Genomic DNA, 26,953 nt, shown 5'->3' on the forward strand with positions numbered 1-26,953 from the left:
CGAAGAAACTGTAGACACCGACTCGGGATCTCGCTGCTAGGAAACGACCACTTATCTCGGTCGCAGAGAACTGACATAAACCGTGATTTCGTAGTCAACTTCCACATACGACCATAGCTTGTAGAAAGCACGGGATCCCGTCCGCTCTCCCTTAGTTAACCTACAAAGCGCTGGACTAGTACTACGGTGGGTGACCACGTGGGAATCCCCAGTGTTGTATGTCACTTTTTACATCGTCAGTCTGCTGTGGAGTTGAGTTTTCGCTCTCGCCCAATTTTCCATTTTCCTTATAGACTCTTCTCAGACGCTGCTCTATCACATACGACCATAGCCTGTGGAGAATACGGGGTCCCGTCTGCTCCCCCTTAGTCAAGCCACAGAGCGCCGAACCAGTAGTATGGTGGGTGACCACATGTGAATCCTCGGCGTTGTATGTAATTCTTTTGCTTTTTGCACTACGTTGCGGCACAAGGTTACACAAGGTCCCCCGCATTTGTACGACTAAGATTAGCATGACTAAGTACTCAATTTCGGATCGGTCCGGCCCTGTCCGGCGAGATTTTTCGCCCCACACACATTGCGTCATGTCAAAGTGTGTAAACGAGTTAACCAGATGCAAAAGTGCATCTGTTCATTTCTTTTTTTTCCTTCTCTGTCTCGTGGGATATCCTCCCTTCTTATACTCCTCGTTAGTGCCAATTGTTGCGCGAGCAACTTCTATCCTGTTTTATCTGTGTAGTGTGTTCTATCTTTATAGTAGGTCTTCTAATTATGATGACGGATTCCTCGAGATTCTAATTTCATCGTTTACTGATGTTCTTTTAATATTTGCATGACGGTTCATGGCGTTCCATGGCAGGCACGAGATAAGTCTGTGCCGTTTTCATGACTCTCTCATGACGATCCATGACGTGGCGTTCACTGTCATAGTATATTCTGCCCGAAGCCTTGCCTTTTATTCCCATGTCGTGAGATGTTGTGGGTCCTTATGGCACGTGATTAGATGTCACGTGCTACTCTTGAGCCCTTACCTCAACTCAACACTTTGTGTTGTGGCGTTTTGTGGCGTTGCATCGTGGTGCGCTGCCTTGGTAGTTTGACACGTCATTTCGTCACGACTTGAAGGGTGTATCTTTAACAAGTCAACTACATACTTCCACAAGTCAAGTCAAGTCAAGGGCGTGTTTCTGAATCCTCTTTTTTTATCGCTGAATTTCGTCCGAGAAGCGGCCTTTTTTCAGCTGTCAGTAGCGGGACTAGGTAATCCCTCTATTTCTGTAGTCAGAGACAACTAACTAGTTGGAGATGCTTTGGGGAGAGGGGGCGAAAAAATTAGTTGATCGGTACTCTTAATTCTTTCTGCTGCTATCTTCGTACTTGCCCGAGACCATGGTTTATGCTCCCGGTGTTGTGAAATGTTGTGGGGTCCCTCTGGCACGTGCAACCGTTGCCCTTGGACCCTTATCTGAACTCAACCTGATGCATGAACTATAAGAGACCGGTGTGCCCAGTAGTGAGTAGTCTGTGATGGGCAAGAAAGTTCATGCACACTAGACCAGAAACTAGCTCGTTTCTTTGTAGTCACTAGCTATTGTTGCCCTTGCAATTCAAGTCTGTCTTTTTCCATTCCTCTCTGCGGCCGAGACAATTTCTATTTCTTGTGTTGGAAGCCATGGATCCCAACCAGTATCGTGAGCAGGCAGCTGCCGTTGTTGAAGACAGTAAGTGAGATACTTTGCCTTGGAGACGGTCGTCTGACGCACGTCCTACTTGCCGTTTTACTTGGACTTCTCCAATTCTTTTGTATGATATCTGACACGGGAATCTTCCTCTCCTACCAGTCGCCAAATACTACGAGCGACTGCCTGATCTGCGGGTGGTCTCCGATGTGACGCCGGGCTATCTCCGCCCGCTCCTGCCGGCATCGGCGCCTGAAGAACCCGAGGACCTTTCCTCCATTCAGGCGGATATACAGTCCAAGATCCTGCCGGGCCTGACGCACTGGCAATCGCCCAACTTCATGGCCTTCTTCCCTGCCTCGTCGTCACACCCCGCCATGCTGGCTGACATGTACAGCACTGCATTTACCGGTGCCTACTTCAATTGGATCTGCTCTCCGGCCGCCACCGAGCTCGAGACTGTCGTGCTCGACTGGCTCGCCCAGGCTCTCGCCCTGCCCGCCTGCTTTCATAGCACGGGTCCGACGGGCGGCGGCGGTGTGATCCACGGCTCGGCCTCCGAAGCCATCCTGACCGTGATGGTGGCTGCGCGCGAAAAGTACGTTGACGCACACGTGCGCCCCGCGCCGGTGAACGCCAGCGCCGCCGAAATCGACGCTGTCGACGACGCGCGGGCCGAGCTGCGCGGCAAGCTCGTGGCACTCGGCAGCGACATGACGCATAGCAGCACGCGCAAGGCGGCGCGTGTGCTCGGCCTGCGCTTTGCGACTGTGCCCGTGCGCCGCAAGAATGGGTTTGCCTTGGTGGGCGCCGACCTTGAGCGGACGGTGCGCGAGCTGCGTGCGCGCGGGCTGCATCCGTTTTTCCTCACGACCAACTATGGTACGACGGATGTGTGTGCCGTCGATGACTTTGTGAGCATCGCTGACAGTCTGAGCGTGCTGGCGCGCGAGTTTCCCAGCGCTCATGGGCAGGCGGCCGACGGCGAGCAGGACGCCATGCCGGGCGATATCTGGGTGCACGTGGATGCGGCGTACGCGGGCAGCGCGCTGATTCTGCCCGAGCACCAGAACAACGCTGCGTCCGACAGCCCGTCGGCGCCAGAGATCTTTGCGCGCTTTCACAGCTTCGACTTTAACCCGCACAAGTGGATGTTGGTCAACTTTGACTGCTCGGCGCTATACGTGCGGCGGGCGGAGTACTTGGTGGACGCTCTGTCGACGAATCCGGCGTATCTGCGGAATGCCTTCTCCGACGCCGGGCTGGTGACGGACTATCGCGATTGGCAGATTCCGCTGGGCCGGCGCTTCCGTTCACTCAAGTTGTGGTTCGTCATCCGTATGTTCGGGCTGCGCGGGCTGCGCGAGCATCTGCGTGGAGGTATTCAGAGGGCCGAGAAGATGGCAGACCTGCTGCGTTCCAGAGAGGACTTGTTCGAGATTTTACATGGCCCATCGTATGCACTTGTTGTGTTTCGCCTAGCTTCAAGAAAGGGCGCAAACTTGGACGCTGCCGAGGACGAGGCCGATAGAGCTGCAAGAGGCAGTAGAATGTATGAAGCGATCAATGCTGCTGGCAAGATTTATCTTACTAGTTCCATGCCAGGCGGGCAGTTCGCCATCCGCATCTCAACAGGAGTTGCGTCTACACAAGATTCGCATATTCAAGATGCATTTGACATCATTGTAAGCGAGGCGGAAGCACAGCTATAGAGCTACAGTAGTATGGAGTAGGACAAAGATTTGACAATAAATAGTTGTATTTTGATGTTGTTGGTATTACATAGATAGGGTTAGGTCATACGAAACAAAACAATCAGGCTAGAAAAGAAAGATGAGCATATCAAGGTCACTGTTGTAATTCGTCATACACGGCATGCATCCACCTGGCATCATCATATACTTGCTCGGCGAGGAGCCATTGTCCGTCGGAGTGCCTGTGAAGCCGCCTCGGCCTCCTTTTGCAACGGCAATTTGCCCTCTTTTCGCAGCTGAGCCAAGAACTCGGTACCAAACCTGTGGCCCAAGTCATAGATCTCACTAAACTTGCCAAAATCTAGCGTGCCGTAGTCATCAATCGGCGGTCGCATATAGATACACCCAGGCATCGTCTTGGCTCTCTCGAGTGCATCAACACTGGACACATATGCCAACCTAGCCTGGATCTCGGAGAGTGTGGGTGGATTGGGTTGACTAGAAAGCGGGTTCCAGCGGTTCAAAAAGGTCCAAAGACCGGACAACGAGTCGCCGTACGTTTGTGGGGTATTGTCGTCAAGTGCGCCAACATCAACAGCAAAGATGATAGCCGCACCAAGAGACTTCATGTGTGCCACAGTTAGGTTGTCAATATACCCGCCATCCAACAGCATGCTGCCTTCGTCACACAGAGGAGGAAGAAGGCCAGCGAGCGACATGGAGGCACGTATGTAACGCCAAGCGTATCCACTCGTGTGAATTTCCTGTCGACTCTTGCTAATGTTGGTGGTGTTGCAGTAGTACTCTAACCAAAAGTCTTCGATCTGAGTGTTCCCGAAGATCTTAAAGATACCACGGTTGAATTCGTGGCCTGTCGTGTAAGATGAAGTAGGGTAAGTGAGGTCAAGAGCAAAGCGCCAGATACTGGCCATGCGGCCGGCAAACTTTTTTGCCAGCCCAAACATAGGCACAACATCCGCATGGCGCGCATACAGCGCGCCGACAAACGAACCAATCGACGTACCTCCAATTAGGTCAACCGGAATACCCGCCTCTTCTAGAGCACGGATGATACCGATTTGAGCAATACCACGTGCTCCTCCGCCACCTAGAACTAGCCCAACAGACTTTCCGCACAAACGTCTGGCTAACCGATTGAAGTCACCTTTAGAAGGCAGTTCAGGTGTGTAATACTCTCCAGGCCTGACCTTGCGAGATGTGTACTTCTGGATCTCGGCCTGTATGATTTGCACACGTTCCTTCAAAGCTGAGCCGAGTCGTCGCGGTTGAGTCACGGGAATTGTGCTAGGTCCAAGTGGCATCTGGATATGATAGTGGCCGCCATTCACCCATGTTCGATTGCGTAGCCATGAACGCGTCAAGCCAGGTTGAGAGAAGCGTTCGGCATGAAGGAGGATAAGCGTCTTGCGAGCAGTCGACTTCATGCCAAGCATGAAGCGTTCATATTCGCCAACTTCGGGAGATCCATCAGCCAAAGCAATTAACAAGATACTGTCAGCTTGTGTGATGCAAGTCTGGGTCCACGGAGAGTTGACGTTGGTATCTAATATCATGAAATTGCATATTAGTACAAAAGTTTCGCCTTTGAACGTGTACAAAATAAGATATGGGTTGATACAGCGGTCAGGAAAAAATTAGAGTAAAGTTTTGGCCATCATAGAATGCCTCCGTTTTGAATTTCTCATCATTTGCTGTTCAAGGGAAAGGAAAATCGATAGAAGTGCGCTTGTTCATGATGTTACTTACCTGCAGCATAAAGTACAAGGCTGTGCTTTTCTTCAAGATCTGCAAGATACTGCGCCAGCTTGAGCTTGCCCATGCGATTGAAAGCGTGTTTGCCCATATGATTGAGAATCGTGTCTTGATTCAAGCAAACCGCACCATTAGGAGGACCGACTTGCGCTAGAGCAGCCATCAGCTTGGTAGAGAAGCCCATGACTGGGAGTCCCGACGTCACTGGCAGTACAGCAACCGTACGAAGATTGCTGGTGGAAAACCCTTTTTGGAAAAAGGCACTAGATTGGGAATCGCCAAGATTCAGCATCGACGGGTCTTCGATCAGCTTTCGCATGCGAGAAGCAACAATTTTCGAGACCTTCATCGTGATGTTCGGATGCTCTTGAGCAAGACTGTTGAATAGTGTGCGAGGGAACTTGACCAGCTCGGTGTCACGGATTGCATGAAGAGTGCCTGGGCGTGAAGATTCAGTCATGACTTCAATTTCGCCAACACTTTCTCCCTGGCCATACTCGGCCAGAACCTTGATCTGGCCATCCTTTTTCTCTTCGACAAGACGTAACCGCCCGTTCAAGACAATATAGATAGCCTCGCTTTCCTCGTCTTGATGGAAAAGAACCTGCCCAGCATTGACTTGAACCCATTCCAGAGCAAAGTCAATGTGCAGGATGAGGCGTGGCAGAATGCTGGTCAACCGTTTAGCCATAGTGAGCAAGACAATGGGGAACTTGTCAACGATTCTTTCAACCGAAGACCTGGGCAAAAAGCCGACATATACATCGGTCTTGGCATGAATGTCAATGAACGATCGATAAGATGTGACACCTCCAATATAGCCAGCAAGACATCCAGGTTTGATCAGAGCTATGCTTTTGCGATTTTTGCGCTTGGCTTTCTGGGACCTAATGCCTTCACTCCCATTCTCATCGCGCATCAGAGGAGGGGATGTGTGATAGCTCGCTGGATCAACTTCTAAAATTCCCGTCGTGACTTCTGTGTTGGTTGTGCCCATATCCAGAAAGCCGTCAATGACGTAGTAGAGTCCAGCAGTGTGCTCGCCTTCTTCGACAAGAACAGAGCCCTTGGGAAAGAAGAGAATCTCCAAGTCATCGCGCATGTCATCGGCCAGGGCTTGGGCGTTTGATGAATGAAAAGCATTGGTACTACCGGATGCGATGGATTCTGTATCGCCTTCGCCAGATCTGGATTCAAAGGGCCCCATGATACCAAAAGCGTTGGTGGGTGTGGTCCGGTGCCGACGGTCAAAACTGCCCAACCCGGGCGAGCCTTCAACAGATTCCGATTCCCGAGATGGAAGGGCGGATTGGCCTAATCCGAGTGAGCGGAACATGCACTCCAGCACGGAGGCTCTAAAGATGTTATCTTCAGTAACAGAGTCTCTGATGTCAATGGGCTTGCGATTGCCTTGGTTCGCAAAGGGATCGATTACTCTCCTCTTGGAATGATCTAGAGTTGCACGAGGCGCGGTTCCATACGTTCCAAATCTTGTTGGAGGCACGCCGGGCTCGGTCATTTCATGGGTTCGGAAAGAGCCACGTGCTACTGAATCTCTCGGGGGTGCAATAGTCGAACCAGAGGAACCTTCGACAATTTGTTTGGATAGAGACGAAAGTACCGCATCCTTGCGAAGCCCTGTGCTAGAACGCCTCCGGTGGCCAAGAACAGGGTTATGCAAAGCGATTACTTTGGGGTCTTCTCCATTCTCACGAAGATTTTCTCTCTCATCCCGGAATTTTTCCTTGAGTCGATTGAGAGCATCGCCTCGCAGGTCATTAGGAAGTTGGCAAAGGGTATATGGAATGAGGTTGCTTTCAGTTCGGACAACATCATCAGTAAGGCCGAGATAGTTGTACGCATTTGCGAGAGTGACACGCTGGAAACGAGATAAAATAACATGAACAATATGGGCAGTGGCTTTTGGGTAAACCTTGATGAGTCTTCTGAAAGCACTCGCGGGGATGATTGCGAGGGTGGTATCAACGGTTGCTCGAGCAATAATATCAGGATGGGCAGACACTGATGTACCCCGATGTTTCAAAGGAGGACGTGAAGGACGAAGGTTGTTTGCGTTTTTAGTCGCCGAATGAAGATCGATAGTTGGAACCCTCTTGAGCGAAGCTTGGGACTTCACTTCCGCGGGTTCCATGGGTACTAATGGAGGCGTTCCTGGAGCTGATGCCATCTCAGATGGATCACGAGCTTGAAAAGAATGATCGGAGGAAAAAGAATGGGGCTGTTTGCGGCTGGAGTCATCATCTTCGGAATGGACATTAATATCTTCAGTGAAGAGTGACATGATGGAGAACAAGGAGGACATGGGCGTTCCATTCCGAACTTCCGTGAGGAGTTGATACTGATGAGAGGAATAGCCTGGAGAATCGTAGTCGGTTGAGTCGCTATCATACGCAACAGGCTGTTCGTGTGGAGATCGCGCCCCGGATTTGACGAAGATTTCAACGAGCCCGTCAACAACAATGCAAAAACCCTTTTCCTCTTCCAGGTTAAAGGCTTCACCAGCAACCAAGCGCTTGGTTTGCATGCTCCGGGTCAACTCGTGAAAAACAGACCGTTCCAGGTAGCCAAAGATCTTGATGGCACTAAGGAACTCATCCAAATAGTTGGACATGCCACTCTTGTGATCTTCGTCATGATTGTCCGGTGGGAGATCGACATTTGGTTCTTTTCGCTGCGGCTCTGGCGGCAATCTCGAGTACATATTGAGAAAGCGGTACCGGACAACCCAAGCGACGCCGCTGCATATTATGAAGACGATTATGATTCTGCTCCTATGGTTAGTCATTGCTGTGTATTCCACAGGGTGTAATGGTAACATACAGAGTAGTAGCGTTCATGGTTACTGTCCATGTTGAGGAAAATATGGTGAATATGAAAGATGGAAGAGAAAGTGTGGTCAATCGAAGAGACCAGTACAAAACGGAAGACGCCAATTGTAGAATAAAGAGAATGATTCTACCAACCAGCCCCAGCCATGTCGAAGAGTCCTGGACCTCAGGAATCTCAGCAACACCAGCTGCAGCGGTTTCCAATGAACGAGCAATGGCATTGGCACCGGAGGTGAATGCTTCTAACGATGGCGAAGCGGAAGCCATGGCAAATGCTTCAACTGTAGTGTGAAGTTTAACAGGGGCTGTCGGAGGCAGTGAAGCCAATATTTGTAGAACAATGACAGCGGGCGAAACGAGTTAGAACGGCTTGAGGAAGAGCTCCAAAACAGGAGCACAAAGAGGAATGCTTTCACATAGTGTGAATGGCGTCCAAGGGAGAGAGCAATAATGTCACGCCTGTCCCTTTAGTCACAATGATTTTCAAAATCAGGGGAGTCCGGGATGAGGATTTTCGTGGTGGAGGGCAGGGAGATAGGCGTAGAAGCTGAATGAAGGATGAAGAATTTAAGCAAATTCAAAGCTTTGAAGAAAACGAAAGAGGTCGGTGGAAGACTTTGCAGGTGGGTCCAGTTGTGGTGGGGAGCTAGAGAAATGCCCGAATTTTCACGTGATAGGTCACGTGTCTGTACGACCTCGATGACATCAGCTCATCTCTGGTCTGCAGTGACGATGATTGCATTGGCGAGTTTTTCCGCTACAGCCAGCTCACGATATACAATAATCTGACCCATTACTCAATCCATTTTGGAAATCCAGGTCTAACTTCATTTTTCATAGTTGGCTTTGTTCTCATTTGCAACTCCCACATTGAACTCACCGCCTCACCGTCAATTTTGCCGGCTCCAAGCATCATCAACATCGACATCTCAAAAGTGTCAGGGAGCACTAGCCTAACCATGGGAACGCCCTTGCTGAAACTTTAAAACCACATTATAACCCGTAGTATCACCAAAAGATGCCTTTTGGCCAGCTTGTAGTTGGCAGTCCTGGTGCAGGCAAGAGCACATATTGCGATGGCAGTTAGTCGTCTCCATCCCCTCATCAAACATAGAAAAGTTGAAATAGCTAACTCGACACCAGTGTTTCAGTTTCTAGGGGCTATTGGCCGTTCCTGCTCTGTTGTGAATCTGGACCCTGCCAACGAAAACACCAACTACCCTCGTGCTGTTGATATTCGTGATCTGGTCAAACTTGAAGACATCATGAAAGAAGACAAGCTTGGGCCTAACGGTGCTATGCTCTATGCGTTAGAAGAACTGGAGCACAATTTTGACTGGCTTGAGGAGAACCTCAAGGAGCTTGATCAAGACTACATTCTTTTTGATTGTCCTGGGCAAGTTGAGCTGTATACACATCACAACTCATTACGCAACATCATTCTCAAACTCCAGGCACTTGGATACAGAGTAGGTTGAGCATAAAATGCTTATCGCGGCTGTATAGGTACTAACAATGACTAGTTTGTTGTGGTTCATCTATCTGACTCTTTCTGCCTAACACAACCATCACTTTACATTTCGAATCTTCTCCTTTCCTTGCGGGCCATGATTCAAATGGACATGCCACACATCAACGTCTTGACCAAGATTGACAAGGTCTCCTCGTATGACCCATTGCCACTAAATCTTGATTACTACACTGACGTCGACGACCTCTCCTACCTGTCGCCACACCTAGAACATGAGTCTCCAGTCATGGGAAACGACAAGTTTTCCCGGTTGAATGAAGCTGTTGCTCAACTGATTGAAAGCTATGGATTAGTCAGATATGAGGTCCTGGCGGTAGAGAACAAAAGGAGCATGATGCACCTCTTGCGTGTCATTGACAGAGCAGGCGGCTATGTATTTGGCGGCGCTGAGGGTGCCAATGATACAGTGTGGCAGGTGGCAATGCGCAATGAATCTTCCATGGGAGACGGTATCGATATCCAGGAGCGCTGGATAGACAACAAGGAGGAGTGGGACAAAATGGAGGAAGACGAATGGGAAGAGCAGCAAAAGCTTGCTGCCGAAATGGCGGGAGCCGAGGAAGCCCAGGACACAGACATGGCGGACCCGGGCATGACGGACCCAGATTTCGGCAACATGCAACACCCGTCGGATATCGGGGTGAAAGTGATACGGAAGAAATGAACCACGACACGAACACAGACACGTCGAGGAGGTCAAGATAACTTGAAACGGAGGGCGGCACCTCACATAAGACAATTGACTCGATCATTCATTACCGCCATCTGAAAACGCATCAACATCCATGACGCTCTCGACATCACCAAAAGTAGCCTGCAAGAGTTGGTCTCTCGCCTTGCCGGAAGCATGGTCCTTTGCCATCAGCACCAGCTTCCTGGCTCGTTCAATGGCCCTTTCTTCAGTTTTGCGAATGGTGCCACTAACATGGACAACGTGGAAAACGCAGGGCGTCGTGCTCCCTGGAATTCGGTTCATCATCGTGAGCGCCGCCCAGACAAGACGATAGTATTTACGAGATGCTTTCAGAATGAAGGTTGCTGTAGCGCAGGAAAAGTATTTGACTGTATTGGGCCACATGTAAGAATAAAGACACGAAACATAAACAACAGCACGCGTGTTTTTCAGCTTACCTGAAAGCCCGGAATCTACGGTTCCAAGGCCATATTGGCCGAAAAGAGACGATACTTCGGCGCGAATAGCCTTCAATAGCACACGCGGGTTGAGATTTTCTGTGATGGGTCGATGGAGTTTGACAAAGTCGGGGAGGTCTGAGTTGTCCCAATTTGAGGGTGAAGGTGGACTTAACACATTGATAAGAATGTATCTCTCCTTGATTCTCACCATCTTGCTTGAGAAACGGAACGCGTTTGTTGAGACTGTAATTTGATGCTCTGATGTCGCATTCATCGCGACTAGTAGAATTTACTTGACCTTCACATGCAGACCCACTTATCTAATGACAAGAGACCTAGGGTTAGGGTCACGGCCACTCTTGACCCCGATCTTGAGCTGTGGACTTTTTGATACCAAGACATTAGAGCTTTATCCGCTCTCGAATGGAAACATTTGGAACATTTCGAAACAAAACCTTTTCCGTAATCCAAAGCCCATCATGGCCGGGTCGGTGCTCAATGTTGCGATCCTAGTTGTCTCAACGACCGCGGCTCAGAACCCCTCAACCGATCAATGCCAGGCCACTCTGACGGGGCTCTTTGAGAACCGCAAGGAACACTGGAAGGTGGCGGACAAACACATTGTTTCTGATGACGTTGAAGAAATCCGAAAGCAGGTCAAGACTTGGACGGATAGTGAAAGTGAGCAGTCGATCAATCTTGTGTTGACCACAGGAGGCACTGGATTCTCTATTGGCGATATCACTCCAGAGGTATACACATAACCTACGCCAGCCCATGAGACTGATCAAGAACAGCTTCTTCTAACATATCTGTGGGTAGGCAATATCGCCTTTGCTGGAGAAGACAGCCCCGGGCCTTGTACACGCAATGTTATCCTCTTCATTAGAAGTAACCCCGTGTAAGTTGAAATTAAAGACCCTTAAACCTCCTCCATCTCAAACCAAAGCCTAATACTTAGGTACATAGTTGCCATGATGTCTCGTCCAGTGGCCGGTGTACGCAAAAAGACTGTTATAGTAACGCTACCCGGTTCACCCAAGGGCGCAAAAGAAAATCTAGAGGCAATAATCAACACTCTGCCACACGCTTGCATGCAAACCTCCAGAATGGGCGCACGAGAGCTTCATAAAGGCGCCAATCCACAGTATCCCAAGCGCCACGAGGTTTCCGCGGTAGACAAAAAGAGCACTACCCACGGCCACGGCGGCGGCCATGGCCACTCACACTGCCACCATCACGGAGGAAGCCATGGCCACGGCCAGCTTGTACGTCACACTAAGCCGAGCGATGTCTCTGCTGCTTCCAATGACCCTTCCCTAGGTCCGTCTCGCCGCTACCGCGAATCTCCCTATCCAATGCTATCCGTCGACGATGCGCTAGCAGTCATTGCGGCACAGATGCCACCGCCGGAAGTGATCCATTCACAACTAGATAACGATCTCACTGGCCGTGTTCTAGCTCAAGACATCGTGGCAAATGAAAACGTGCCCGCTTTCCGTGCGAGCATTGTCGATGGCTATGCAATAGTCGTGCCTGCTGATGGAAATATGAAAAATGTGTTTCCAGTCACTGCCATCTCCCATGCGTCTGCGGGCAGCCAAGATCAGGAGCTAAAGGAGGGCCAGATTGCTCGCATTACGACTGGTGCGCCGCTGCCCCAAGGCGCCACGTCGGTGATCATGGTTGAGGACACGATTCTAAGGAGTACCTCTGCCGATGGCAAAGAAGAAAAGGAAGTTGAAATACTTGCAGACGGCGTCAAACAGAACGAGAACATCCGCGAAATCGGAAGTGATATAGCCAAGGGCACGGTTGTGCTCAAGAAGGGAGAGAAAATTTCGGGCGTTGGCGGCGAAATCGGCCTCCTTGCTGCCGTGGGCACGACACAAGTCCAGACGTACCGCCGACCCTCTGTTGCCGTGTTCTCCAGCGGCAACGAGATTGTTGATGCCAAAAGCCAGTCCCCGCTACTTCACGGCCAGGTGCGTGACACTAACCGACCGACCCTCTTGTCGGCGATTAAGAATTACGGCTTCGACGCCGTCGACTGTGGCATTGCGCAGGACACCACGGGCAGTCTTGAAGACAAGCTGCGTGAGTGCATGCGCTGCGCAGATATGGTTGTAACAACGGGCGGCGCATCTATGGGCGAGTTGGATCTCATGAAGCCGACGATTGAGCGCGTGCTAGGCGGCACAATCCACTTTGGCCGGGTGAGCATGAAGCCTGGGAAGCCAACGACCTTTGCGACGGCGCCGTTCAAGGATAACGAGGGGAAGCGGCAGACCAAGGCTATTTTCTCGCTCCCTGGAAACCCGGCTTCTGCGTTGGTCACGTTCCACCTGTTTGTTCTGCCAGCTTTGCAGCAGATGGCGGGTGAACAGTCGCCTGGTCTACCCAAGGCGATGGTCACACTACGACACGATATTCCCTTGGACAAAAGCCGCCCCGAATATCACCGTGCCGTGGTGTCTGCTACGCCCGAGGGAATTCTAGAAGCGTATAGCACGGGAGGTCAGCGAAGCTCCAACGTGGGTAGTCTACGGTCAGCGAACGCTCTTCTCTGTATGCCTCGCGGGCCACAGCCAGTCAAGGCCGGTACCAAGGTTCAGGCTCTACTGATGAGTTCCTTGGTAGGGTTCTAGAACAAAGTCAAGGGGGCGGGGAGTGTATTTCTTGGAAGTCTATTCGCAATACAAGTAAATTACTTGCTTAGATCTGGCTATACCAACCTATTCTACAAAAAACAAAAGCAAAGAAAACAACGCCAAGTCAGATACCACCAACACAATGTCGAGGAATGCCAACAAGAGAGAAGAGGGTGAGGCCAATGCGAGGCTAGTAAACAGGATTCCGACGGGAGTGAATCAACGGTCTCGCGTTTACTGGTTCACGGCACCAAAACATGGGATTTAGAGAGGCCTAGTAAAGCGTTTCGTGCAACAGTAGCGCTGGGAGTTGTGACGCATGCATGCCAAAGAATGAACAGGGCGCAGAGACAACAGAATAGAGTTCGAGTAGGATATTGAGAGTAGTCAAGACCTACACCAGAGACAATCAGTTGGCTCCAAAGTTGGGAGCCTTGCCAGAGACCAGCAGGCCGATAATGAGGCCAAACAGTCCAAGAACAGAGCTGAAGATTTCAATGACCAGGATCTTGACGAACCTAGAGCAAACAAAGTGTTAGCATGGCCGCCATTGAGTAGGAACCGGGTTATCACGCACAGTGTGGGATCAGCAGCGTCAGCCAGAGCAGCACCACTGCCGTTGATGCCGACAGAGACACCACAGACCAAGTTGCAGAAGCCAACAGTCAGGCCAGCCCAAAACAGGGCGTATCCGGTAAAGTAGCTGTTTCCAGAAAAGGCGTCGGCGCCGTCAACCTTGCTGATCTTGGAGGAGAAGACAATAGCCATAATGACGCCGTAGATAGCCACGACCTCGCAGAAGATGATGGAGATCAGGTTCTTGGTACGGATGCGCGGCGCCTTGACACCGGCACCGAGAATAGTCGAGCCGGTCAGGAAGATTCCCCTAAGTGACAGGACAGGCTGTTAGTATATAATCGCGTCTAGGGCAGCGCGAGGCTAGGCGTTTCGGAAAGCGAGAAGAGAACGAGCGCGGGTTTCGTGGGACAGGGCAGATTCACGAACCAGGCAGCGCCAACAACTGACAGGCCAATGCAGAGGCCAATTCCCATGCTGGCCCAGGCGATGGGCGATACGGATTCGAGGAACTCGCCGACGTTGAAGTGCTCGCCGCTGCCGGTAAACAGCATCACTGTGAAGAGAAGGAAGGCGTTAGTCAGTCAGTCGGACAAGGCCGCGCATAAGAGCGCCCAAAAAAGCTCCTGCAGCTGCTGTAGCGGACCCCGTTAGAGACTCTCCAGCACGAAGCGCAGCTCGGCTCAGCGGTCGTGGGCGGGAGACGCAGGTGTCATCGTGGACTGTGGGCTGTGACTTACGGCCGCCGGCGATGGTGACAATGGAGGTAAAGGCCCCCAGGCCGTACGTAAGTAGACTCATGGTGTGTTTCTGGAGTTGTGGGAGCAAGTGCGCAGAAAAAAAAGGAAAAGCAAAAGAGGAATAAGGACGAAGTAGGAAAAAAAAAAAAAAAGACTCGTGGAAGACCAGCAAAACAAGGCCGGCGTGGATGCTGCTTAGGATGGCCCGTGAGAATATGCTAAAGACCGCAGCAAAGTGCTAAGCAGGCGTATACCAAGCATCAATTACAGCGCGTAAAGCTCCCTCGCTGCGATGCGCCCTTAACCCTTACCTCTGCGCCACTGCTAGCAGGCCTGAGCGCCACGTGCAGTCCCCACAATACCAGCTGGCTTGTAGCTGTACAGCCACAACTCTACGGCCTGGGTCTCGCTGACCTTGCGACCTGGCCATCTTCTGCGGGACTATAAATACCGCGCATCACCAACCTCATCATCACCGCCGCCGCCGTCGCATTGCCTTTGCTGTCTTCAACTGAATCCCGCGCTATCCCGAAACGATCGCCCCGTGTCGGAATATACCAGAGCCCTATAACTGCATCATCTCCCCATATCCTGACTAGAATCACGCCCACAATGGCCCAGTCTAACCAGCAATCTTTCTACGAGCTGTACCGCCGCAGCAGGTACAACCCTCCTCAGTCTCGTGTGTCCTGTGCCCTTCATGTGAATTGATATTGTCTCTTCTCTTGAGCCTGTACACTGTAGCCAGAAAATGTCCTTCCAAGCGCTCCCCCGTCTGCACTAATACGCGCGACCTATGCCCTATGCAGCCTCACTAACAACTCTCTTCTGCCGTCTATCAGTATCGGCATGGCCCTAACCGATACTCTCGACGATCTCATCAGTGAACAGCGCATTGATCCCCAGCTTGCCATTCGCGTCCTTGCCTGCTTTGACCAGGCCATCACCGAGGCCCTCCAGAAGAACGTCAAGGCGCGGCTGTCGTTCAAGGTAAATACCACCTTGCTTTGGCTTGCTGCTTTCTTTAGCTGGTCCATAAGAGCTAACCAACCTATGCCTGTCTCGGGCTTGTCTGCATGAATAGGGCAGCTTAGATACTTACCGCTTCTGCGACGAAGTCTGGACCTTTCTCATCAAGAACGTCACATTTAAAATGGACGGGACCTCACCGCCTGTTGTTGCAGAAAAGGTCAAGATTGTCAGCTGCAATTCCAAGAAGTCAGAGGGTCAATAATCCGGCCCACGAGACGGGCCTTGGCCCCTGGGGCTGGGCTTGTGCTGCCTCTCGGCCAGTTGCCGGCCATCTGGGAGTTTGGTTGCCACTGCCACTACTTGAATGCCGCCTATCCAGCAGCATCACATTTCTCGTACGTGGCAGCATAAAGCTTATGCGTGGCGGTCATAAGATATGACTGTTCAGCTCTGTCGTCCTTGTGCCGGTAGAACGTGTATGTACACACTATCGGCTGGTGTTGGTTTGGCTTGTGATTTTCTATCAACTGTTTGCCTTCTGGCCCTCTGATATGAACTAGATTGGGCTTTGCTTCTTTGTTTTCTCGCACTACTATTCTTAATGATATAATCACGTCAACTTCTGTTTTGCTTCAATATGTTCTTTTATCCGGCGTGACCACTGCTATTCATTAGGGTTAGACGTGCGTCAAATACTAACCCAGGCACTCCAAGCTTGTTGCTTGCTAGGTGTCTTGTGATGTTGAGCTCCATGTCCAAAGCGAACTCTTTTGCATTGGCTACCTAGCCCTCTAATTTTGCTGCCTGAATTGTTGTTCAGTATTTTCTTCTTCCTACAACATGGTCCACCAGCGCCGGACTGCAGCCACAGCCAACGACCCCAACAGAAACATGTCCTCTGCCGGATCCGAGCTCTTGTCATCAGAGCCATCCGGCCTTCCGGCGCGCTCGCAAAGCGCACGGCAAAACGCCCAGAACCGATGGATTTTCCTTGCCGTTGTGAGCGGGCTAACTGCGGCTACGAACGGCTTGTTTGCGAAGCTGTATGTTGCTCTGGAGTTCGGCTGTGAGACTCGTCACCTGCATGAGATGTATGGACTGACTCTGAGTGTGCGCATAGGTCAACTACCGAGCTCACGGGAAACATTGCTGCCGGCGTTGCCGAGTTTCTTGGACTGAGCGAGCATTTGAAACCGTTTGAAGCTGCCATGCGTCTGGTGAGTTGCCCTCAAACTGGGCTCGCTCTTCTCACGCATACATAGCCTTCTCTAACTTTGATGCACGATACAGTCATTCTTCGTGCTGAACTTGGTCTGCAACGGCGTCATGTGGGCTCTCTTTACACGTGCCTTGGCTGCTGGAAACTCCACTACCCAAGTCTCCATGGTCAACACATCAGCCAACTTCATGGCAACCGCCGTAATGGGCTGGGCCATCTTTTCAGAGTCTCTGCCGCCGTTGTGGTTTGCAGGCGCTGGACTGTTGGTTATTGGGAACGTGATTATCGGGAACAAGGACGAGGGAACGTCCGAGGACCACCACACAGAGAGTGAAGGCGACCAGGCAACTCCGCTGCATTCTCTCCGTGATGAAGACGATGATGCTGGACGTTATCATGACGACGACGACGAGGATGTACCTCAGCTGAGCCCTACTCTTAACGCGCGTGGCTGAGGCGTTGATTTGAAATGTCAACATGTAGTCGGTGTTATTTGTGTTATTTTTAATGTCTATATCAACAAAGTGACCGTCACCTCACTGATAGCTCTATCTCACTTTCGTCATACTCCTGCACCCCGCTTGCCATCATGCCGTTTCTCTGATGAAGCCTCCTGTTATCCTCCATGGTCCGTAGCTGGATCCTCCCACTAGACACCGAGTACACGCGATCAGCCACCCAGCCAGAAACCCTCTGGATCAGCACCCAGAGCATTTCCTGGCCATCTTCAAAGGCATCACGCACACCAATCTCGGTGCCTTCAATCTTGTGCTGGAACTTGAGGCAATCTTTGACTGTCACTAAACCCACTAGCCGGCCCTGGGACTCGACGAGAATCACGCGCGGACCAATCTTGCAGAACAGGTCAATGGCAGTCTCGAGAGGGAGTTCTGGGTGGACTGTGACTGGTGTGATATCAATGTAGCGACCGAATTCCATGGTGCAGTCAGTTGGTGACGCATCTGGTGCGGAGGCTGCCATGGCCTGAGCAGCAATGTGTGGCGGCGTAAAGTTACAGGGCGTGGATGGGGTGACGGATAGGTTCTGGCGGAGACGGTTGGCAGCATAGCGCAGCTCAGTGCGGCCAATGTACCCACAGAGAATGCGGTTTTCATTGTTTTCCACAATGGGGAAGCCCTGGTACTTGTCCGAAGAAAGCAGGTTTTCTGCGTCTTTGAGCTCTAGACCCGTCATGGGGATGGTGACAACAGCCGTGCGCATTACACGAGAGACCGACACACCAAAGTTGTGCTCTTCTTTGCTATCCAAGAAAGGGAACCCACTAAAGGGAATAACCCGGTCTGCAATGCCACCCTTGCCTCCAAGAAGGGTGGTCACCAGCTTGCTCATGCCCACGACAATCATTGTTGGGAGAATATAGTCCACAGCGCCAGTAAGCTCAAACATGATGACCACGACAGACACTGTTAGATGCATAATACCACTCAGTGCTGCAGCAGCCCCTAGCAGGGCATATGTCCCAGGAGTAATACACGGCTCCTCTGGCTTACACGAACTAAAGAACATGCTCTCGGGCGACGACTCGTGAAGCGCCTGCACAATAATGCCAACGGCGCGGCCAAACGACGCGCCAATCGCCATGGACGGCACGAAAATGCCAGCGGGGACTTTGCAGCCGTAGGAAATCACGACCAAGCCGAAGCGCAGCGCCGTGGCAAACAGAAGCGATGTGATGTTCCAGAAGCGTTTTTCCGTTTCGCAGAGACCGTGGTAGTCCTCGGCGCCCTCGCATTCCAAAAAGAGAATTTCCATGCTCTTGGCCATTTCAATCCGCAGAAAGGCGTTGGGATAGCAGAGAATGGCAGTGATGGCGGCCAGGACTACAGACTCGAGGATCGGATAGGAGGCCAGCCGCTTTTTTCGAAAGGCCTGGTATTTCAGGTTGAGATAGATCATACACTCGCCGTAGAGCCCGCCCAGAATGCCCAACATAATGTAGAAGACAATTTCGAAAAAGTGCCACGAACGGTCGTATTCCACTTGAAAAAGAACAAGCTGGCCGGTGCGGAAGGGATTCATGGCAGAGAGAGTCGCAACGGCCACAAGCGCGCAAAAGTAGCTGCGCCAAAGTGTCCGCAGGGGGAAGTATGTTGACATCTCTTCTAGAGAGAAGAGCACGCCTCCAATCGGACTGCCAAAGGCTACGGCCACACCTGCTGCAGCACCGGCACACAGCACCTCGCGTGTCTTGGAGGCATTCCGCCTGTACTTGCTGAACATGCGCGAGATGACATTGCTTGTGCAGACGGCGTAGTGTACGCTGGGGCCTTCCTTTCCAACTGAGAGACCGGATGCAATGGTGATGGGGAGCGCTACGGACTTGATGAAGAGAGTCCAGAACCCGAGAAAGCCTTTCATGACGAAGCCGGCGATGATGCACTTGATTTCAGAAATACCAGAACCGGCAGCGTACGGAGCGTATGCTTGAACCAAGCTGGCCGAAGCCAATGCGAAGGCCATCTGGAATGGTCAGTGTGTGATCTGAGGTGCTAGGCGGACATTGGAACTTACCGCGATGAGTGTGTATATCAAGTAATTTATGAGAGTAAACCCAGACCAGTGTACCCAGGCCTCACACCCTAATGTCACAAGAGGTTAGAAGCCCGCTCACTTCACTCATGCTAACCTTGAGCAGCACTCACCGTTGTCCTCTCCCCAACAGCAAAACTCTTCGTTGAGATAGAAGGCTGTCTTGCAATGGCCAATCTTGATATCTGAAAGCCACTCGGACACAATATTAATGATGGCCGCAATCATGCCAATAGCTGTCCCGATCAGGGTCACGACAATCCAGACCTGGCCTGCCTCGTAGGACTCGTAGAGCCGGTACTTCCACCCGACCTTGCCGTTGTTGTTGCGCCAGCCATTGAGCTGCTGCTTTCTGGCTTCTCGTCTGGCATGCTCGTGGGCGGCATCTTGCACCCAATCTGTGGAGTATCGTCAGTAGTCGTATAACCAGCAAAGATGATATTGGCTCAAGCCATCGTACCGATAGTGGTAAAGTCCTAAAGCCGTGGAAAAAATCAGTACAAAGGACCCAGAATCACAAGATGCCCAAGACACATACCTCGTAGCGCTTGATTTCAGCAATTTCCTCCTCAATCTCCTCCCCGGCATGCTGATCTCGGAGGCCGTATTCGAGGCTAGTGCTTACTCCAACGGAAGACGCGGTCGATCGCGTGCGAGTCCGGGCATGGCCGGGCCGCTGGTGAGCAGCCGGCAGAGATGCGCCGGCATCCATGGTCATGACGTTTGTGCGGTGCTGAGGCCTAGAGCAATGCGAATAGCCTCGGACGAATTCTCATTGTCTGCGATGCGTGTGGCGGGATGGAGGCGCGAGGACAAAAGCGCAGCGTCCTAGTGTAGCATGTGAGACGGAGAAGGCGGACGGGCGGAGCGGTGGCCGGCTGGTGGGTGGAAGGGTCGATAAGTTCGTCGATGGCGGATTCGGAGGGGCTTGGGGGTCAGAGCCGAAGAATGGGTTCGGAATCGGTCGTAGCCTATGGCGTTTGTGGGCAGAGATCAAGATGTTGCGCACCTTGTCGGTGATGTGTTCTTGAGGTGACGTCGCTCTAGTAATTAGAGCTTTTTGGGAAAGGCCGGAAAAGCTGCTGCAAATTACAGGCGGGGCGAGCCCTGAAACTCTGGGCTTCAGGGGGTGCCGCATCCCACTGCAGGCGGTCTCGGCAGTTAAAGCCGCTAAAGCAACTAGCTACACTAATTTGTAGGTTGCAGTTGACCAACTACCCTTCAAAAGCAGTGTGCTATAGTGGGTCCACCAAGCCACCACGTTGTAGGGCTCTGAAACCGCGACTTGCGATCTGTGAAGCAATCATCGGTTGTGAGAGAAGCCTTAACTCCACGGCATCCTCACACTGTGAAAAATGGCCGGAATCAAGACTGCGCCCAAGAGAACGCCCACGGGCCAATCTCAGCTTCCTCGTCAGTGGCCACTAGCCGTCCGCATTCCGCACATCCTGAAATACTGACGGCCCAGATAGTAACCCGCGTGAAGAAGATTGTCGCGGTCGATCCCGACATTGCCACATGCTCTAGCAATGCTGCTTTCCTAATTACGCTCGCTGCTGTAAGCCGCCTGACATCTCTTATCCTGGGTCATTAGCCTCGCTAACCTCTGCCAAAGGAACTGTTCGTCCAGCATCTGGCGTCGGAAGCACATGCGGCGACGAAGCTGGACCGCAAGCCCCGTCGCAACATTCAGTACAAGGACGTTGGTAGGTCGCCATAAGCCGCACTCTCTGATAGCAGACATCTAACCGGTAACCTGCTCATAGCAACTGCAGTTGGCCACAATGACCACCTCGAGTTTCTCGAGGACATCGTGCCCAAGACCCAACCACTGCGCAAGATTAAGGACCAGGCAGCTGCTACACGCGCCCTGATCAACGGGGACAAGCAGGCCGACGGCGCAACGAACGACCGCACCCAGAAGCAACTGATTAATGGATCAGGAATGCTGGGCCTGACTGGAATCAAGTCCAACGGCGGCATCGTGGAGGACGATATGGACATGGACGACTAGACCATTTCCTTTGGCTTCTTGGGGTTTTCATTGTTTAGGGGTTTGCGCGAGTCGACATGCTTGAGTTTTGTCGGATTGATTGATGGTTGGGTTATGATAGCGTTTTCATTCGTTTCTTGCACTGACTAATTGTATTGCTTCATCTACATCCCCTGGGCCGACTTCTTGTGTTTGACAAAGCGCGTGGTCTTCTATCCTGACTCCATGTCAACGTCATGCTGTCGTTGTTATTTCAAATACTAACACTCTGGCCCAAACACCTCCAATCACTACTGGCCGATCTAGGGAATCTTCTATATGTATGCACAAGCGCGGAGATACCAAGCAACGGAGATGGAGAAAACAACACAAAAAGGGTATGTATGGTATGATAGCACAAAATAGAACACCAAATCACCGCGTCTCTGACACCGGTTAGCCAGCCATGACGTCGTCTTCCTCCAGCTGGAAGCCCGGCGGCAGCCTGCCTTCGTTGAGAATCTTCTCGAGCCGGATGATTTCCTCTAGCGTTGTCGCATTCTTGATCATGTCCTGTAGACGCATCTTTTCCTTGTCGGTGAGTTTCATGCGCGTCAGCTTCGATGTCTGCGTGGTTTCGCCTGACGCCATGGGGAGGCCTTGCGACCGGTTGCCCAGTATCTGAGGAGGTCTTTGTTAGTGACTGCCGGCGAAAGCTGTTGAAATGGATATGGGGATATACCTCTGATGCGAGAGCCGTAGGCTCGTCCCTCGAGCCAAACAGCTCGCTAGCCTGATCTCTCTCCGCTTGCTTGACTTTGTGGTAGTCGAGGAAGCGCACTGACGGACATCTCCATACCACCCAGTAGCGGTAGTGCTCCTGCTTAGTTATGGGGTTGTCCATTAGGACCAAGTGGGTGAGCAGCTTCAGCTCGCCGAGAGGGTCGAGATCTGCCAAACGCTCGAGGTTGTTGGACGCAAGCACCAGACTTCTCAAGCTGGGTACCGAATTAGAGAGGTTGGACTGGATCGAAGAAATACGGTTCCGCGCAAGAAGAAGGGTGGTGAGGCGAGGGGAGAGCGGGAAGTTCCCTAATGTTTGGATGTCATTGTCGGTGAAGTCTATCGAATCATGGGGCTAGATGTGCATGGGTCAGCGGAAAGGCCCCGATGGAGAGCAAGACAAGAGGGGCAACTCACGCCTGCTACACCCAGGTTCTCGATATTGGGTATTCTGTGTCCTGTTGTATGCCAAAGAAAATTCGCTATCAATGCTGGCCCGTGACGTAATCAAGTAAAGCCGTAGTATCTGCTCTTTCCACACATACCTCGCAGGTCCAGCTCACGCTCCTTGAGAGGGTTGAGGTAGGAGAGAGACGACTTGATCAGGTCGGGAGTCAATCTCATGGTGGTAGATTGCGCAGGGATTGGGCGTTGAAGGCACGGCGAGAGGGTAGCCTGGATCGCACAGAGCGGGAATTTAGGTTCGGGTTGTGGCTGCGGGGAATTGGGGCGACTGGAGCGGCGATTCTTTGAGGCCGTGATCAAGCTGGTGGTGTGTCGTCAAAATGCACAAGGCTGAATGTTTGTGCCAAAAAAAATTAGACGAATGTAGCGCGAGGCCAGAGAGTTCCCAAGCAAGCTCAAGAAAAGTGGGTCCCAGCGGACGGTTCTCGCGGGGCTCTGGTGCGACCAGCTGACGGACCTTGGAATCAAGCTGGGGGGAGCTTAGCCGAGGATTAGCCGTGTAGTTTGGGAGCTTGAGCGACGACATCGTCATTTGGCACTGCAACTCATAGATTACCCCATAGTGACATCAACAGTGTTCTTTTCCCTTTATTCCTCTCGAAAGACGCGTTTCACACAGTGCCCCGCTATACACCGCCATGGATGAACGCAAAATCCTGGAATTCTACCATCTGCCCACATCCTTCCCGACTGAATGGCCCGCAGACAACGACAGTGAGGAATCCGAAGATGACGATTTCAAGTCTAAAACCCAGCGGCGAAAGTCGAGATATCAAGCTCTGGAAAAGGCCCGAAAGAGCATGATGCCCAAGGGCCGATCGGGAACTAATGCAAACGCTGCTCAGATGGACGAGCCAGATCCTCTGGGAACTTCCGACAGTGTGGTCAGGTCACTGCGCCAACTGGGCATCAGAGTAGAAGATAAACCACAACTGAGTACGCATTTCCTCTGCCTGCTTTACTTTGCTTGCATACGAAGCTAATATGGAATTCAGGAAACCAATTCATGCTCTCTTCCACCACATTCTCCCCCGCCGTCTTCCTCTCTCAAATCCATGGCCAAGACGATACGCGCAACTTAATAGCTGGCCTCGACAACCTATCCCAGTCGATTGACCAAAAGTCGGCTTCACTAAAAGTTCTGGTCGAGTCAAACTTCGAGCGCTTCGTCAAAGCTAAAGCCACCATCGACAATGTCTACAGAGAAATGAAGTACCGCGGCGCCGATCAAGAGCTGTTGACCAGCAAATCGCAACAACAAACCTTGCACGCTCGAAGAGCTAGCCGCAATAGCTTCAGAAATAGCACTCTCTCATCCAATCCTGCCAATGCCGGTAATCTCCCAACTACACTCATCCCCGAGGAAAAGAAGAAGAATGCGCTGTTGAAGGAAAGCGAGTACGGCGTAATGGGAATCAAAGCGCCCCTACTCGAAGTCTCTGCCAAGGCTGAAGACGTATGGGGTCCCGCGCTTGGTGGTCGCGAAAAGGAAAACAGCCTCAAGCTTCTCATGAGCAATTTCGAAAGGTACAAGGAGTACACAGAACTTGGGTCCACCATTGCCGAAAGCATCAAGGGCAAGGATCTCGAAGCTTTGGTCGAGGAATACAATAAGGCGCGCCAGTTTGTCAAAGACAGCCGTGAGCTGGCCAAGCAGGCTGCTGCAAAAGAGTTCGACCTATCCGACAGCCAAATCTACCAGCTTCTCATTGCAGGCCGCATGTGGCACGATGTCGAGGAGCAGATGCAAATATTTAAGCGCTCGGTCTGGCGCAGGCTCACCTCTTCACATCAAATAACGCGGGCAGAAGCAAGTATGGGGCGGTCACGGGAGCTGTATATGGAGCTCATCATACTGTTGCTTGACGTTGGCGTTGACCAAAACCCCATCTACGTGTGGCTGACCAGCGAATGGGAGTTCCTCAAAGGCCGCATCCAAACAACTGCCGATCGATGTAAGGTTGAGATCGAAGTATTGCGTCGTCGCCTTGCAAATAAGGAAAAGCCAAACCCTCATGTCATGGCTTCGCATCTGAGGTCACTGGGAAGACAAACAATTGAAAGCAAGGCTACACAATACGATACCTCCGAAGTCATCGAGCTTTGGGAAAAGATACAAGCCTTCCTCTCCAGTTTGTTATCGCCCCAGGGTATTTTGGGCGAGGTAATTGAATTCGAGAGAACTTTGCGCAACTTTATTGACGGCACGACCCAGAGGGCTCTTCCTGCTGGTTTCCAGGGAGAATCTGTCAAGCATCATCGTCTGACATCTGAAGGAATCTCAACCCTAGAGAAAGGCGTTGTTGAATTAGTTGATGCACTGAGAGACCACGTCTTTTCGTTTTTTGCTGGTCTTCCTCCGGAGGACATCTCTCTTCTATTCTCTCCCGCCCCTCCATCTCCCTCTACCACAGGCCCAAACATGAACAGCTCCATGACTCCGCGCTCGGGCCGAGATACGCGCTTCAACTTGGACCCCCTAAACGTGCCTCCAACTACTAAGCGTGGAGAAGCGTGGGAAAAATTCGCTTTCTGGCCGCCGTGGTCCAACTCGATTAGTGGCGTCCACTACCTTTCCAATATGCTTGCTCTGGTTGGCTCTGGAGCGGCGGATCTCGCTGGCCTAAGGCCTGTCAGGACTATCGACCCTTCAGTCATCGATCGACTCAAGAGTCTAGTGGGTGTTGCTCGAGAAAGGTGCGTGACTGCTTTGTGTCCTGCGTGGAATACGGACGCGGAAAATGTCAAGTACGTTGAAGACTGGCATCGGTCGGTTGACCAAGGCGATGTTACCAAGATGCCAGCGAGTTTTGCGGCCTTTGAGGGCACAATGCTGACTGGGATGCAGAAGATTCTGTACATCTCCGAAGCCATGTCAAAGTCCGAAGCCGGCGATATCGTCTTGCCGCCTCCCGCCAAGGTACAGCAGATGGTCCGTAGCCAGTATGTCACAACGCTCTACAAGGCTCTTAGTGGCATGGTGGAAAACGCCGAACGATCTCTCAAGACTGCAGGTGACGAATGGACCACTGAGTCCGACCGCAATGCTGTGTCATCTGCTGCTCCAATGACAGTCTCCGGAGGTCGCAAGCCCCTGGATGCTGGTGATCGGGTAAGTTTCTTTCTGTTCCGCTGACGCATGACTCAATGACGTCATTTTGTTGGCTCTGACTAATCCGCCCTTCTAGAATGTGCGCATGCTACTCACCCTGAGCAATCTACAAGCATTACGGTCGCAAGTTGTCCCCAGCTTGAACTCCCAGTTCGAAAATGCCTTTTCTGTCAAGCTGACGGACGAGTCAAAGACAATCAAGGATGTGCTTGGCCAAATCGAAGACCGCCTGTTCAAGTCCTACACTCGCCCAGCCATTGAAAACCTCAGTGCCATTATCAAGTCCGGCATTTCATCACCAACGTGGATTCCTAAACCTGGGGTCAGGCCTACCGAGGCCAAGCCATATGTCTATGAGGCACTCCTCAGCCTGGTGCTGATACACAGCCAAGTGTCCACAACCACGCCCTCACTAACCAATCAGGTGCTCTCCTTCCTTCTTGAGGAGCTTACACAAGAGATGCTGCAGGTATTCAAGATGCGCGAACGCTACCCAGTTGAAGCGCTGATGCAGGCCACTCTGGACGTCGAGTTTGTCACGCAGACCCTCAGCCAATACAACTCCACCAAGGCAAAGGACATGCAGGGCATCATCTATCAGGAGATGGACTCTCGCACGGACAACGAGGCACGCGCCCGTCTGCAGGCCGAACTTCCTGAGATGCGCAATACGCTCAAGAAGCTGCGCGAGGCTAGCAGGAATGAGTTTGCATGCTTCCGTAAACCGAAGAGGCCGGCGGCCCCGGGCATCGAGAGACGCGATACGGAGAGTTCGATGAATGGCTACTGAGCTGCTTTTGGATATGATATATGTAGCATGTGAGCGCAGAGATAGCTTTTCTCGGCAACTATATGTAATGAATCACGTCTTGTCTACGGAAATGACACTCCTGTATATCAGACAAGGACAGAGAAGGCTTGTCCGTCTTGGAAAATTCCCATTCTATTAAAGATAAAGTTACAACAGGCCTCGACAGAAGCCGTTGCCGAAAGGTATGAAACAATGAATGATGGAGTGGAAGTAGGTCTATGATGAAATGTAGATAGTGTGTACATAATCTGATCTGCGCGTGCAGGAGGCGAACTGTATGAAGGACAAAATAGATGACAAACTCGCAGAACTCGGGCAGGGTATGATTGCAAGCAAGCGAAAAAAAAATCAAAAGGCAGACGTGATGGATGATGATAAGGTAAAGAGAGCAAGCAGGCCCAATAAAGGTCTCGGAAATGTGAAGTGGAATAAGGAAGAACAA

General features: G+C 51.6%; 12 protein-coding genes across 12 annotated transcripts; 7 read left to right on the top strand and 5 right to left on the bottom strand.

Annotated features, from left to right (window-relative positions):
- Positions 1–1,672: 1,672 nt before the first annotated feature.
- On the top strand, positions 1,673–3,391 carry BROUX77_005387 (uncharacterized protein; the record flags this gene model as incomplete). The annotated part of the gene is made up of 2 exons (XM_073750255.1): positions 1,673–1,721; positions 1,842–3,391. 2 exons carry the CDS (start codon positions 1,673–1,675, stop codon positions 3,389–3,391), a joined length of 1,599 nt encoding a protein of 532 aa, XP_073604273.1.
- A 182-nt stretch (positions 3,392–3,573) lies between these two features.
- Positions 3,574–8,262, bottom strand: BROUX77_005388 (uncharacterized protein; the record flags this gene model as incomplete). The annotated part of the gene is made up of 3 exons (XM_073750256.1): positions 3,574–4,937; positions 5,141–7,932; positions 7,988–8,262. The coding sequence occupies 3 exons, from the start codon at positions 8,260–8,262 to the stop codon at positions 3,574–3,576; spliced, it is 4,431 nt and encodes a 1,476-aa protein (XP_073604274.1).
- Positions 8,263–9,013: 751 nt separating this feature from the next.
- On the top strand, positions 9,014–10,190 carry BROUX77_005389 (uncharacterized protein; the record flags this gene model as incomplete). The annotated part of the gene is made up of 3 exons (XM_073750257.1): positions 9,014–9,077; positions 9,139–9,464; positions 9,519–10,190. 3 exons carry the CDS (start codon positions 9,014–9,016, stop codon positions 10,188–10,190), a joined length of 1,062 nt encoding a protein of 353 aa, XP_073604275.1.
- Positions 10,191–10,274: 84 nt separating this feature from the next.
- BROUX77_005390 (uncharacterized protein) lies at positions 10,275–10,871 on the bottom strand (the record flags this gene model as incomplete). The annotated part of the gene is made up of 2 exons (XM_073750258.1): positions 10,275–10,564; positions 10,658–10,871. The coding sequence occupies 2 exons, from the start codon at positions 10,869–10,871 to the stop codon at positions 10,275–10,277; spliced, it is 504 nt and encodes a 167-aa protein (XP_073604276.1).
- A 268-nt stretch (positions 10,872–11,139) lies between these two features.
- Positions 11,140–13,308, top strand: BROUX77_005391 (uncharacterized protein; the record flags this gene model as incomplete). The annotated part of the gene is made up of 3 exons (XM_073750259.1): positions 11,140–11,412; positions 11,458–11,561; positions 11,622–13,308. 3 exons carry the CDS (start codon positions 11,140–11,142, stop codon positions 13,306–13,308), a joined length of 2,064 nt encoding a protein of 687 aa, XP_073604277.1.
- Positions 13,309–13,720: 412 nt separating this feature from the next.
- BROUX77_005392 (uncharacterized protein) lies at positions 13,721–14,688 on the bottom strand (the record flags this gene model as incomplete). The annotated part of the gene is made up of 4 exons (XM_073750260.1): positions 13,721–13,829; positions 13,889–14,197; positions 14,317–14,443; positions 14,628–14,688. 4 exons carry the CDS (start codon positions 14,686–14,688, stop codon positions 13,721–13,723), a joined length of 606 nt encoding a protein of 201 aa, XP_073604278.1.
- Positions 14,689–15,239: 551 nt separating this feature from the next.
- On the top strand, positions 15,240–15,861 carry BROUX77_005393 (uncharacterized protein; the record flags this gene model as incomplete). Its single annotated transcript, XM_073750261.1, has 3 exons — positions 15,240–15,289; positions 15,470–15,617; positions 15,712–15,861. The coding sequence occupies 3 exons, from the start codon at positions 15,240–15,242 to the stop codon at positions 15,859–15,861; spliced, it is 348 nt and encodes a 115-aa protein (XP_073604279.1).
- Positions 15,862–16,439: 578 nt separating this feature from the next.
- Positions 16,440–17,273, top strand: BROUX77_005394 (uncharacterized protein; the record flags this gene model as incomplete). The annotated part of the gene is made up of 3 exons (XM_073750262.1): positions 16,440–16,642; positions 16,720–16,816; positions 16,890–17,273. 3 exons carry the CDS (start codon positions 16,440–16,442, stop codon positions 17,271–17,273), a joined length of 684 nt encoding a protein of 227 aa, XP_073604280.1.
- A 76-nt stretch (positions 17,274–17,349) lies between these two features.
- BROUX77_005395 (uncharacterized protein) lies at positions 17,350–20,080 on the bottom strand (the record flags this gene model as incomplete). The annotated part of the gene is made up of 5 exons (XM_073750263.1): positions 17,350–19,299; positions 19,351–19,418; positions 19,482–19,766; positions 19,829–19,844; positions 19,907–20,080. 5 exons carry the CDS (start codon positions 20,078–20,080, stop codon positions 17,350–17,352), a joined length of 2,493 nt encoding a protein of 830 aa, XP_073604281.1.
- A 643-nt stretch (positions 20,081–20,723) lies between these two features.
- On the top strand, positions 20,724–21,382 carry BROUX77_005396 (uncharacterized protein; the record flags this gene model as incomplete). The annotated part of the gene is made up of 4 exons (XM_073750264.1): positions 20,724–20,781; positions 20,841–20,926; positions 20,984–21,074; positions 21,135–21,382. 4 exons carry the CDS (start codon positions 20,724–20,726, stop codon positions 21,380–21,382), a joined length of 483 nt encoding a protein of 160 aa, XP_073604282.1.
- Positions 21,383–21,796: 414 nt separating this feature from the next.
- On the bottom strand, positions 21,797–22,747 carry BROUX77_005397 (uncharacterized protein; the record flags this gene model as incomplete). Its single annotated transcript, XM_073750267.1, has 4 exons — positions 21,797–22,021; positions 22,083–22,478; positions 22,541–22,581; positions 22,669–22,747. The coding sequence occupies 4 exons, from the start codon at positions 22,745–22,747 to the stop codon at positions 21,797–21,799; spliced, it is 741 nt and encodes a 246-aa protein (XP_073604283.1).
- A 479-nt stretch (positions 22,748–23,226) lies between these two features.
- Positions 23,227–26,490, top strand: BROUX77_005398 (uncharacterized protein; the record flags this gene model as incomplete). The annotated part of the gene is made up of 3 exons (XM_073750268.1): positions 23,227–23,524; positions 23,584–25,700; positions 25,777–26,490. 3 exons carry the CDS (start codon positions 23,227–23,229, stop codon positions 26,488–26,490), a joined length of 3,129 nt encoding a protein of 1,042 aa, XP_073604284.1.
- Between the last annotated feature and the right edge of the window lie 463 nt (positions 26,491–26,953).

The sequence above is a fragment of the Berkeleyomyces rouxiae genome, assembly GCF_048999995.1.
Source record: "Berkeleyomyces rouxiae strain 22BRR77 chromosome Unknown BrBRR77_ptg000005l, whole genome shotgun sequence".
NCBI lineage: Eukaryota > Fungi > Ascomycota > Sordariomycetes > Microascales > Ceratocystidaceae > Berkeleyomyces > Berkeleyomyces rouxiae.